The 13,680-nt window shown below is 37.3% G+C and overlaps 1 protein-coding gene across 3 annotated transcripts in view; it reads left to right on the plus strand.

Moving 5' to 3' along the window:
* LOC134698421 (protein EFR3 homolog B-like) overlaps positions 1 to 13,680 on the plus strand; it is a 93,099-nt gene that overhangs the window by 46,473 nt on the left and 32,946 nt on the right. For all 3 annotated transcript variants that reach the window (XR_010103404.1, XM_063560492.1, XM_063560491.1), the window contains 2 exons: positions 3,450 to 3,526; positions 10,261 to 10,394. Coding sequence is in view for 2 of the 3 variants with exons in the window: in XM_063560492.1 (XP_063416562.1) it covers positions 3,450 to 3,526; positions 10,261 to 10,394 (211 nt within the window). In the remaining variant the exon portion in view is untranslated. The remainder of the gene's footprint in view (positions 1 to 3,449; positions 3,527 to 10,260; positions 10,395 to 13,680) is intronic.

Here is a 13,680-nt window from a genome sequence, read left to right on the forward strand (position 1 = left end):
CAGTCATTTGTTATGTAAACAACCAGTCTGTCAGTATATCACAGAAGTAAGTATTGTTAACAGCTTACCTCAACCTAGCCAGTCAACTGTTATGTGAGCAACCAGTCTGTCAGTATATCTCAGAAGTAAGTTTTGTTAACAGCTAACCCTAGCCTAGCCAGTCATTTGTTATGTAAACAACCAGTCTGTCAGTATATATCAGAAGTAAGTATTGTTAACAGCTTACCTTAACCTAGCCAGTCATTTTTTATGTAAACAACCAGTCTGTCAGTACGTCTCTGAAGTAAGTATTGTTAACAGCTAACCCTAGTCTAGCCAGTCATTTTTTATGTAAACAACCAGTCTGTCAGTATATCTCTGAAGTAAGTATTGTTAACAGCTAACCCTAGTCTAGCCAGTCATTTTTTATGTAAACAACCAGTCTGTCAGTATATCTCAGAAGTAAGTATTGTTAACAGCTAACCCTAGCCTAGCAAGTCAGTAGTTATGTAAACAATCAGTCTGTCAGAATATCTCAGAAGTAAGTATTGTTAACAGCTTATCTTAACCTAGCCAGTCAGTTTTTAGGTGAACAACCAGTCTGTCAGTATGTCTCTGAAGTAAGTATTGTTAACAGCTAACCCTAGCCTAGCCAGTCAGTTTTTATGTAAACAACCAGTCTGTCAGTATATCTCTGAAGTAAGTATTGTGAACAGCTAACCCTAGCCTAGCCAGTCATTTGTTATGTAAACAACCAGTCTGTCAGTATATCTGAAGTAAGTATTGTTAACAGCTAATCCTAGCCTAGCAAGTCAGTAGTTATGTAAACAATCATTCTGTCAGTATATCTCAGAAGTAAGTATTGTTAACAGCTAACCTGAACTTAGCCAGTCAACTGTTATATAAGCAACCAGTCTGTCAGTATATATCAGAAGTAAGTATTGTTAACAGCTTACCTTAACTTAGCCAGTCAGTTTTTATGTAAACAACCAGTCTGTCAGTATATCTCAGAAGTAAGTATTGATAATAGCTAACCTTAACCTAGCCAGTCAGTTTTTATGTAAACAACCAATCTGTCAGTATATCTCAGAAGTAAGTATTGATAATAGCTAACCTTAACTTAGCCAGTCAACTGTTATGTGAGCAACCAGTCTGTCAGTATATCTCAGAAGTAAGTATTGTTAACAGCTAACCCTACCCTAGCCAGTCAACTGTTATGTAAACAACCAGTCTGTCAGTATATCTCAGAAGTAAGTATTGTTAACAGCTTACCTCAACCTAGCCAGTCAACTGTTATGTGAGCAACCAGTCTGTCAGTATATCTCAGAAGTAAGTATTGTTAACAGCTTACCTCAACTTAGCCAGTCAACTGTTATGTAAACAATCAGTCTGTCAGTATATCTCAGAAGTAAGTATTGTTAACAGCTTACCTCAACCTAGCCAGTCAACTGTTATGTGAGCAACCAGTCTGTCAGTATATCTCAGAAGTAAGTATTGTTAACAGCTAACCCTAGCCTAGCCAGTCAGTAGTTATGTAAACAATCAGTCTGTCAGTATATCTCAGAAGTAAGTATTGTTAACAGCTTACCTCAACCTAGCCAGTCAACTGTTATGTGAGCAACCAGTCTGTCAGTATATCTCAGAAGTAAGTATTGTTAACAGCTAACCCTAGCCTAGCCAGTCAGTAGTTATGTAAACAATCAGTCTGTCAGTATATATCTGAAGTAAGTATTGTTAACAGCTAACCCTAGCCTAGCCAGTCAGTAGTTATGTAAACAACCAGTCTGTCAGTATATCTCAGAAGTAAGTATTGTTAACAGCTAACCCTAGCCTAGCAAGTCAGTAGTTATGTAAACAACCAGTCTGTCAGTATATCTCAGAAGTAAGTATTGTTAATAGCTAACCCTAGCCTAGCCAGTCAGTAGTTATGTAAACAACCAGTCTGTCAGTATATCTCAGAAATAAGTATTGTTAACAGCTAACCCTAGCCTAGCCAGTCAGTAGTTATGTAAACAATCAGTCTGTCAGTATATCTCAGAAGTAAGTATTGTTAACAGCTAACCCTAGCCTAGCCAGTCAGTAGTTATGTAAACAACCAGTCTGTCAGTATATCTCAGAAGTAAGTATTGTTAACAGCTTACCTCAACCTAGCCAGTCAACTGTTATGTGAGCAACCAGTCTGTCAGTATATCTCAGAAGTAAGTATTGTTAACAGCTAACCCTAGCCTAGCCAGTCAGTAGTTATGTAAACAACCAGTCTGTCAGTATATCTCAGAAGTAAGTATTGTTAACAGCTTACCTCAACCTAGCCAGTCAACTGTTATGTGAGCAACCAGTCTGTCAGTATATCTCAGAAGTAAGTATTGTTAACAGCTAACCCTAGCCTAGCCAGTCAGTAGTTATGTAAACAATCAGTCTGTCAGTATATATCTGAAGTAAGTATTGTTAACAGCTAACCCTAGCCTAGCCAGTCAGTAGTTATGTAAACAACCAGTCTGTCGGTATATCTCAGAAGTAAGTATTGTTAACAGCTAACCCTAGCCTAGCAAGTCAGTAGTTATGTAAACAACCAGTCTGTCAGTATATCTCAGAAGTAAGTATTGTTAATAGCTAACCCTAGCCTAGCCAGTCAGTAGTTATGTAAACAACCATTCTGTCAGTATATCTCAGAAATAAGTATTGTTAACAGCTAACCCTAGCCTAGCCAGTCAGTAGTTATGTAAACAATCAGTCTGTCAGTATATCTCAGAAGTAAGTATTGTTAACAGCTAACCCTAGCCTAGCAAGTCAGTAGTTATGTAAACAACCAGTCTGTCAGTATATCTCAGAAGTAAGTATTGTTAATAGCTAACCCTAGCCTAGCCAGTCAGTAGTTATGTAAACAACCAGTCTGTCAGTATATCTCAGAAGTAAGTATTGTTAACAGCTAACCCTAGCCTAGCCAGTCAGTAGTTATGTAAACAATCAGTCTGTCAGTATATATCTGAAGTAAAGGATAGTAAATACACTGTTATTATCTGGCTGTTTCTGTTATGGTCTAGGGTAAGATGTATGGAACCTGAGACTTGAAGAGTTGAGGGCCAATACAGAAACAGCCAGCTAAGAATAGTTTTACTGATTGACAGTTTCATTTACAAAACAGTTACAATAGTTGTTTATCTATCAATATCCTGAATATCTACTTGCTTGAGATTTATTTCTTACATGTGACTATCATGAGTTCAAGTAACAATGACTTTCATTTACAATTACATCTACATTTACACTTGCATATGCTATTGATTGAAGGTCATAAATTGTCTTCATCTTTTATTCATGATAATTTTATTTTCTCATTTTAATTCTTACTTTAAAAAGAGTGAAAAATAAAACTGCTGTGAAATTTTCACTGTTTACATTATCAAATTATTTTTGCACCCCAACACTTTAGTCAAGGTACTCTCCCTGTTATCGTTTTTATGTATTTTTAGATTATAGAGATGAGAAGAAAAGAAGCCCCACACTACCTTCCAGAGTTTGCTTTCAACAGAGCCAACAGACCAAACAGGTAAGCAGTCCAGATAATTATCATACCAATCTCGTATGACAAATCTTAGAAATAATTAAGATGAAGTGCCAGCTATATTTAGTAAGCAGTTATTGAAAAAACGGAAAAACACTTATTTTAAAGTCAGCTATTAAAGAATCCAACATGAAAAAATACAAATATGACAGACTTGAACCAACAAAAACCACTGTACTACTGGCTCCTGACTTGGGACAAGTACATAAAGAATGTGTTTCCTGACTTGGGACAGGTACATATAGAATGTGTCTCCCACAGACTTGGGACAGGTACATACAGAATGTGTCTCCTGACTTGGGACAGGTACATACAGAATGTGTCTCCTGACTTGGGACAAGTACATAAAGAATGTATCTCCTGACTTGGGACAGGTACATAAAGAATGTGTCTCCTGACTTGGGACAGGTACATAAAGAATGTGTCTCCTGACTTGGGACAAGTACATGAAGAATGTATCTCCTGACTTGGGACAGGTACATAAAGAATGTGTCTCCTGACTTGGGACAGGTACATAAAGAATGTATCTCCTGACTTGGGACAGGTACATAAAGAATGTATCTCCTGACTTGGGACAAGTACATAAAGAATGTATCTCCTGACTTGGGACAGGTACATAAAGAATGTGTCTCCTGACTTGGGACAAGTACATAAAGAATGTGTCTCCTGACTTGGGACAGGTACATAAAGAATGTGTCTCCTGACTTGGGACAAGTACATAAAGAATGTATCTCCTGACTTGGGACAGGTACATAAAGAATGTGTCTCCGACAGACTTGGGACAGGTACATAAAGAATGTGTGTCCTGACTTGGGACAGGTACATAAAGAATGTGTCTCCTGACTTGGGACAGGTGCATATAGAATGTGTCTCCTGACTTGGGACAGGTACATATAGAATGTGTCTCCTGACTTGGGACAAGTACATGAAGAATGTGTCTCCTGACTTGGGACAGGTACATAAAGAATGTGTCTCTGACAGACTTGGGACAAGTACATACAGAATGTGTCTCCGACAGACTTGGGACAGGTACATAAAGAATGTGTGTCCTGACTTGGGACAGGTACATAAAGAATGTATCTCCTGACTTGGGACAGGTACATAAAGAATGTGTCTCCTGACTTGGGACAGGTACATACAGAATGTGTCTCCTGACTTGGGACAGGTACATATAGAATGTGTCTCCTGACTTGGGACAAGTACATGAAGAATGTGTCTCCTGACTTGGGACAGGTACATAAAGAATGTGTCTCCGACAGACTTGGGACAATAACATATAGAATGTGTCTCCTGACTTGGGACAGGTACATAAAGAATGTGTCTCTGACAGACTTGGGACAATTACATATAGAATGTGTCTCCTGACTTGGGACAGGTACATAAAGAATGTGTCTCCTGACTTGGGACAGGTACATACAGAATGTGTCTCCTGACTTGGGACAGGTACATATAGAATGTGTCTCCTGACTTGGGACAAGTACATGAAGAATGTGTCTCCTGACTTGGGACAGGTACATAAAGAATGTGTCTCCGACAGACTTGGGACAAGTACATATAGAATGTGTGTCCTGACTTGGGACAGGTACATAAAGAATGTGTGTCCTGACTTGGGACAGGTACATAAAGAATGTGTGTCCTGACTTGGGACAGGTACATAAAGAATGTGTCTCCAACAGACTTGGGACAGGTACATATAGAATGTGTCTCCTGACTTGGGACAAGTACATACAGAATGTGTCTCCGACAGACTTGGGACAGGTACATACAGAATGTGTCTCCGACAGACTTGGGACAGGTACATACAGAATGTGTCTCCTGACTTTGGACAGGTACATAAAGAATGTGTCTCCTGACTTGGGACAGGTACATAAAGAATGTGTTTCCGACAGACTTGGGTTGGTACATATAGAATGTGTCTCCTGACTTGGGACAAGTACATACAGAATGTGTCTCCGACAGACTTGGGACAGGTACATAAAGAATGTGTCTCCTGACTTGGGACAGGTACATATAGAATGTGTCTCCTGACTTGGGACAAGTACATGAAGAATGTGTCTCCTGACTTGGGACAGGTACATAAAGAATGTGTCTCCGACAGACTTGGGACAAGTACATACAGAATGTGTCTCCGACAGACTTGGGACAGGTACATAAAGAATGTGTGTCCTGACTTGGGACAGGTACATAAAGAATGTGTCTCCTGACTTGGAACAGGTACATAAAGAATGTATCTCCTGACTTGGGACAGGTACATAAAGAATGTGTCTCCTGACTTGGGACAGGTACATAAAGAATGTGTCTCCTGACTTGGGACAGGTACATACAGAATGTGTCTCCTGACTTGGGACAGGTACATATAGAATGTGTCTCCTGACTTGGGACAGGTACATACAGAATGTGTCTCCTGACTTGGGACAGGTACATAAAGAATGTGTCTCCGACAGACTTGGGACAAGTACATACAGAATATGTGTCCTGACTTGGGACAGGTACATAAAGAATGTGTCTCCTGACTTGGGACAGGTACATAAAGAATGTGTCTCCGACAGACTTGGGACAAGTACATATAGAATGTGTCTCCTGACTTGGGACAGGTACATATAGAATGTGTCTCCTGACTTGGGACAAGTACATACAGAATGTGTGTCCTGACTTGGGACAGGTACATAAAGAATGTGTCTCCGACAGACTTGGGACAAGTACATACAGAATGTGTGTCCTGACTTGGGACAGGTACATAAAGAATGTGTCCTGACTTGGGACAGGTACATAAAGAATGTGTCTCCTGACTTGGGACAGGTACATACAGAATGTGTCTCCTGACTTGGGACAGGTACATATAGAATGTGTCTCCTGACTTGGGACAAGTACATACAGAATGTGTGTCCTGACTTGGGACAGGAACATAAAGAATGTGTCTCCGACAGACTTGGGACAAGTACATACAGAATGTGTGTCCTGACTTGGGACAGGTACATAAGGAATGTGTCCTGACTTGGGACAGGTACATAAAGAATGTGTCTCCTGACTTGGGACAGGTACATAAAGAATTTGTCTCCTGACTTGGGACAGGTACATATAGAATGTGTCTCCGACAGACTTGGGACAGGTACATAAAGAATGTGTCTCCTGACTTGGGACAAGTACATAAAGAATGTGTCTCCTGACTTGGGACAGGTACATAAAGAATGTATCTCCTGACTTGGGACAGGTACATAAAGAATGTGTCTCCTGACTTGGGACAGGTACATATAGAATGTGTCTCCGACAGACTTGGGACAGGTACATAAAGAATGTGTGTCCTGACTTGGGACAGGTACATACAGAATGTGTGTCCTGACTTGGGACAGGTACATAAAGAATGTATCTCCTGACTTGGGACAGGTACATAAAGAATGTGTCTCCTGACTTGGGACAGGTACATAAAGAATGTGTGTCCTGACTTGGGACAGGTACATACAGAATATGTCTCCTGACTTGGGACAGGTACATAAAGAATGTATCTCCTGACTTGGGACAAGTTCATAAAGAATGTGTCTCCTGACTTTGGACAGGTACATAAAGAATGTGTCTCCTGACTTGGGACAGGTACATACAGAATGTGTCTCCTGACTTGGGACAGGTACATACAGAATATGTCTCCGACAGACTAGGGACAGGTACATACAGAATGTGTCTCCGACAGACTTGGGACAGGTACATACAGAATGTGTCTCCGACAGACTTGGGACAGGTACATACAGAATGTGTGTCCTGACTTGGGACAGGTACATATAGAATGTGTCTCCTGACTTGGGACAGGTACATACAGAATGTGTGTCCTGACTTGGGACAAGTACATACAGAATATGTCTCCTGTCTTGGGACAGGTACATAAAGAATGTGTGTCCTGACTTGGGACAAGTACATAAAAAATGTGTCTCCTGACTTGGGACAGGTACATAAAGAATGTATCAGGGTTCTTCTTGTTGTTTTGTTCCTTCTCTACTGATAATTATTAAGTACATTGTTTTATCTAATTTTGTTGCTAAAATTCAGTTCTGAGATGTAAGTATAGATTTAATACATTGACTATAATTGATATTTATTACATATATTATCTTGACATCCCAGTGTACACTTATATATATGTATATTCTGTTGACAATTCTCAGTATGTGTATATATTTAAATGTAAACACAACTCGTCTAAACATCAACCCAACAATGTAAGATCTGTAAATTTGCTTTCGCAAATTTTTGGTTTTTCCCTCGCCGGGATTCGAACCCATGCTACTGTGATATCGTGACACCAAATCGCCTGCACTGCAGCCGTCCCGCAAGACCACACCACCACCTGGGCTTCACAAAAGTAAAGTTTTCGGTGGGCATGTGTTCCCTTTCCACGTCAGTTTTAATCTAGCGGTGTACTACAGTACATGATATATAAGGCATGTAGATGTTATTGTTACAGATCAGCTAAATAATCTATAGTAAAGGATCCTACAAATTCATGTAAGATACAGTCACAGAAAATAATTATATTCATAAGTAGGTCTGAGTCAGTGACAACTCTACAACAGATGTAAATGTAAACATACATCCTATTTATATTATGAGATATTATTTGTTATACTAATTAATATATAGATGCCTTATTGTCTAAAGTATCCCATGTTGCAAATGTCAGTTTTCCTTAAGGATGTACTTAGGTGAGGTTTTGGAATTTGTGTCAAATGTTCAGACTCCTTGGTGTTTTTCCATACAATACAATGTAAAATTTTTTGCCCCATAACACCCATTTATTTTTTCATACAAGACTTAATAGCTCATGAAAGGTCATTTACCAAAATTTTAGAAGATTCTTAATTTTGTTTCTTTTGTTTTGAGGTCTAATAATACCAATAAAAATACAAGGTAAAAGTCTGAGTCAGCCTTTTCCCGCCATATTTTAAATCTAAAAAATCTCTAAAAGGAGGTCCATGACCTATCAATATTTTTAGCTTATTGTTATCCTTAATTGATGCTCTACCAGCTTATAGTATCAATTTTAACTTCTTAATTTATTAATTTACACCTAACCTCACCTAAGTACACCCTTAACCTCATTTTCTCAGCTCAGTTAACAACATATACAATTGTACTTTTATAACACTCTTAATGTTCCCCTGAGTAACACGTTGCAGGGGACATAGAAATACTTGGAATCTGTCCATCCTCTGTGCATCTGTCGGTCCAGTCTGGTTTGCACTCTCATGTGTACAGTTAGTGTCAGATTATTATGAAACTTTTATCATAGGTTTTTATACGCCCGTCGTCTTTTAGACGGGACGTATTATGGTATACCATTGTCTGTCCCTCCGTCCGTCTGTCTGTCTGTCGTCCACACTTCGGACAACAACTCAAAAACACTTTCACCAATTTCCATGAAACTTGAGTGAATTGTTTGTATCTATTGACATAAGCTCCCTTTGGTTTTTTTTTAATTTCAGATTTTAAGTTTTGGATTTATGGGGCTTTATTCATAAAAAAGGGGAGATTTTCAACACTTCGGACAATAACTCAAAAAGGCTTTCACCAATGTCCATGAAACTTTGGTGAATTGTAAATATCTTTTGATGTAAGCTCCCTTTCAATTTTTATAAATTTCAGATTTTAAGTTTTGGATTTATGGGGCTTTATTCATAAAAAAGGGGGATTTTTAGCACTTCGGACAATAACTTAAAGAGGCTTTCACCAATGTCCATGAAACTTTGGTGAATTGTAAATATCTTTTGATGTAAGCTCCCTTTCAATTTTTATAAATTTCAGATTTTAAGTTTTGGATTTATGGGGCTTTATTCATAAAAAAGGGGGATTTTTAGCACTTCGGACAATAACTTAAAAAGGCTTTCACCAATGTCCATGAAACTTTGGTGAATTGTTTATATCTATTGATGTAAGGTCCCTTTCAATTTTTATAAATTTCAGATTTTACATTTTCGTGTTATGAATTTTTATGCTTAAAAAAGGGGGTATTTTTCAATTTTGGGACAATAACTATCACTTTCACAAAATTTTATGCAACTTTGATAAATTGTTTATCTATTGACATATAGGCTATCTTTATTATCAGCATAAAATGGTTTGTGATTCTGTAATATTTAGAATAACTTACTAAGTCTATTTTATCTCATCTATAACTTTTATATAATGTATATCCTTAATAAATATAAAAGGTACTTGGTACTCAGAAAGTGTGTTGTGAACAAGATAGAATGTATGGATGAAAAATTAAGACAACAAACTCAGTTAAATTTGAGGTAGCCTTAAAAGTGCCAATATTTTTGTGCATTTTTATTTATTATTGGGGGGGGGGGGGGGGTATTTGACAGGGCTCACACTATTTCTAGTTGATCATATAAATTCATTTAAAGCATAAAAGACAAGTTAAAAGATCAACTGGCGTATCATGCGCTAAAGCGCAGCCCTTTATTAATAGAGAACACACAAGTTTGATTTTAAGATATGCACATGAGCATTTGTAAGATTATTCACATGTGCTATATTAAGTTAAAATGAACATTCTTCAGAGTAATGTATTGGAATAAATTTAATGGACAGATAAGCATTGAATATATTCTTGCCAAATGTAACTTTCTAAGATTCTCATGTTTTGATGTCTTCTTACCAGTAACACAATGCGTTGTTTTTGTAAAAGCTACCCACCCAGTAACACAATTTTTTGTTATTTGTTACAGCTACCCATCCAGCGACACAATGAGGGATGAATGGTTGTTTGATCAGGTCATGTTACAGGAGTTATTGGTTGAATGTGGACAAGATGCTTCACGTCTTAATGTCTCCTTGGCACAGAAACCATACAGTGCAATGGGTAGGTATTATGATGTAGTTTTCTGATCATGGATAGTAAATGTCTCCTTGGCACAGAAGCCATACAGTGCGATGGGTAGGTATTATGATGTAGTTTTCTGATCATGGATAGTAAATGTCTCCTTGGCACAGAAGCCATACAGTGCGATGGGTAGGTATTATGATGTAGTTTTCTGATCATGGATAGTAATAGGCACAGAAACCATACAGTGCGATGGGTAGGTATTATGATGTAGTTTTCTGATCATGGATAGTAATAGGCACAGAAACCATACAGTGCGATGGGTAGGTATTATGATGTAGTTTTCTGATCATGGATAGTAAATGTCTCCTTGGCACAGAAACCATACAGTGCGATGGGTAGGTATTATGATGTAGTTTTCTGATCATGGATAGTAAATGTCTCCTTGGCACAGAAACCATACAGTGTGATGGGTATGTATTATGATGTAGTTTTCTGATCATGGATAGTAATAGGCACAGAAACCATACAGTGCAATGGGTAGGTATTATGATGTAGTTTTCTGATCATGGATAGTAAATGTCTCCTTGGCACAGAAACCATACAGTGCGATGGGTAGGTATTATGATGTAGTTTTCTGATCATGGATAGTAAATGTCTCCTTGGCACAGAAACCATACAGTGCGATGGGTAGGTATTATGATGTAGTTTTCTGATCATGGATAGTAAATGTCTCCTTGGCACAGAAACCATTCAGTGTGATGGGTAGGTATTATGATGTAGTTTTCTGATCATGGATAGTAAATGTCTCCTTGGCACAGAAACCATACAGTGCGATGGGTAGGTATTATGATGTAGTTTTCTGATCATGGATAGTAAATGTCTCCTTGGCACAGAAACCATACAGTGCGATGGGTAAGTATTTTGATGTAGTTTTCTGATCATGGATAGTAATAGGCACAGAAACCATACAGTGCAATGGGTAGGTATTATGATGTAGTTTTCTGATCATGGATAGTAATAGGCACAGAAACCATACAGTGCAATGGGTAGGTATTTTGATGTAGTTTTCTGATCATGGATAGTAATAGGCACAGAAACCATACAGTGCAATGGGTAGGTATTTTGATGTAGTTTTCTGATCATGGATAGTAATAGGCACAGAAACCATACAGTGCGATGGGTAGGTATTTTGATGTAGTTTTCTGATCATGGATAGTAAATGTCTCCTTGGCACAGAAACCATACAGTGTGATGGGTAGGTATTATGATGTAGTTTTCTGATCATGGATAGTAAATGTCTCCTTGGCACAGAAACCATACAGTGTGATGGGTAGGTATTATGATGTAGTTTTCTGATCATGGATAGTAAATGTCTCCTTGGCACAGAAACCATTCAGTGTGATGGGTAGGTATTATGATGTAGTTTTCTGATCATGGATAGTAAATGTCTCCTTGGCACAGAAACCATACAGTGCGATGGGTAGGTATTATGATGTAGTTTTCTGATCATGGATAGTAAATGTCTCCTTGGCACAGAAACCATACAGTGTGATGGGTAGGTATTATGATGTAGTTTTCTGATCATGGATAGTAAATGTCTCCTTGGCACAGAAACCATTCAGTGCAATGAGTAGGTATTATGATGTAATTTTCTGATCATGGATAGTAAATGTCTCCTTGGCACAGAAACCATACAGTGCAATGGGTAGGTATTTTGATGTAATTTTCTGATCATGGATAGTAATACTTTGGTACTTTAGGTAGATGCTTAGAAATTTTATTGATTTTGAAGATGATGATGCTTTAATATACTAAAAGAAATAATTGTTTATCTGGTAAATTTGGTTTTACATTCAAATAGATAAAGCTACAAATTTAACAATTTCAAGTTATTTAAGGGACTTTCATTTATCTTGTTCAACACATTGCTGGGAAAAAAATAGGCATAACATACTAGGAAGGATTCATTGAAAAAAGGAAAACTCTTGTATTTTTATGTATATAGAAACAAATATATAATATACAATATCCATGGTCAATAGCAAGTAAACTATAAATAATATTGTGTATGTCGGTGCATGCTCATTGGAGGTGGAGGTCTCACTGATTTTACTGTTTTATAACAGCATGATTGTTGTGTTTTATTAGAAGTTGTAATTGAACTACATTTAACTGCTATGACAACCATGTAGTGTTAATAAGTTAGATTGATACTTTGTTTTAGGCGAGGAAGGTAAATCATTCTATTTGTTTTGCTTTTCTATCTTAACAAACTTAACAAACTTCACTTACATGACTGAGTTTTTGTAGTTAGAAATGGTTTGAATTCCCTTATCCACAAACAAATCCACTAGCCAAAAAACAAAGAATAAAGCACTATAACTTTTATATAATAGATAAAGGTCCATGTGTGAACTTTTAGATGGTATAGATAAAGATCCATGTGTGAACTTTTGGATGATAGATAAAGATCCATGTGTGAACTTTTAAATGGTAGATAAAGATCCATGTGTGAACTTTTGGATGATAGATAAAGATCCATGTGTCAACTTTTAGATGGTAGATAAAAATCCATGTGTGAACTTTAAGATGATAGATAAAGATCCATGTGTGAACTTTTAGATGATAGATAAAGATCTATGTTGGGACTTTTATATGATAGATAAAGATCCATGTGTGAACTTTTAGATGGTAGATAAAGATCCATGTGGGAACTTTTAGATGGTAGATAAAGATCCATGTGGGAACTTTTAAATGGTAGATAAAGATCTATGTGTGAACTTTTAGATGGTAGATAAAGATTCAAGTGGGAACTTTTAGATGGTAGATAAAAATCCATGTGTGAACTTTAAGATGGTAGATAAAGATCCATGTGGGGACTTTTAGAAGGTAGATAAAGATCTATGTTGGGACTTTTAGATGGTAGATAAAGATCTATGTGGGAACTTTTAGATGATAGATAAAAATCCATGTGTGAACTTTTAAATGATAGATAAAGATCTATGTGTGAACTTTTAGATGGTAGATAAAGATCCATGTGTGAACTTTTAGAGGATGGATAAAGAACCATGTGTTAACTTTTAGAGGATGGATAAATAGCCATGTGTGAACTTTTAGAGGATGGATAAATAGCCATGTGTGAACTTTTAGAGGATGGATAAAGATCCATGTGTGAACTTTTATATGATAGCTAAAGATCTCTGTGTGAAGTTTTAGAGGATGGATAAATATCCATGTGTGAACTTTTAGATGGTAGATAAAGATCTATGTGTGAACTTTTACATGATAGATAAAGAGCCATGTGTGAACTTTTAGATGATGA

The sequence above is a fragment of the Mytilus trossulus genome, chromosome 1, assembly GCF_036588685.1.
Source record: "Mytilus trossulus isolate FHL-02 chromosome 1, PNRI_Mtr1.1.1.hap1, whole genome shotgun sequence".
NCBI lineage: Eukaryota > Metazoa > Mollusca > Bivalvia > Mytilida > Mytilidae > Mytilus > Mytilus trossulus.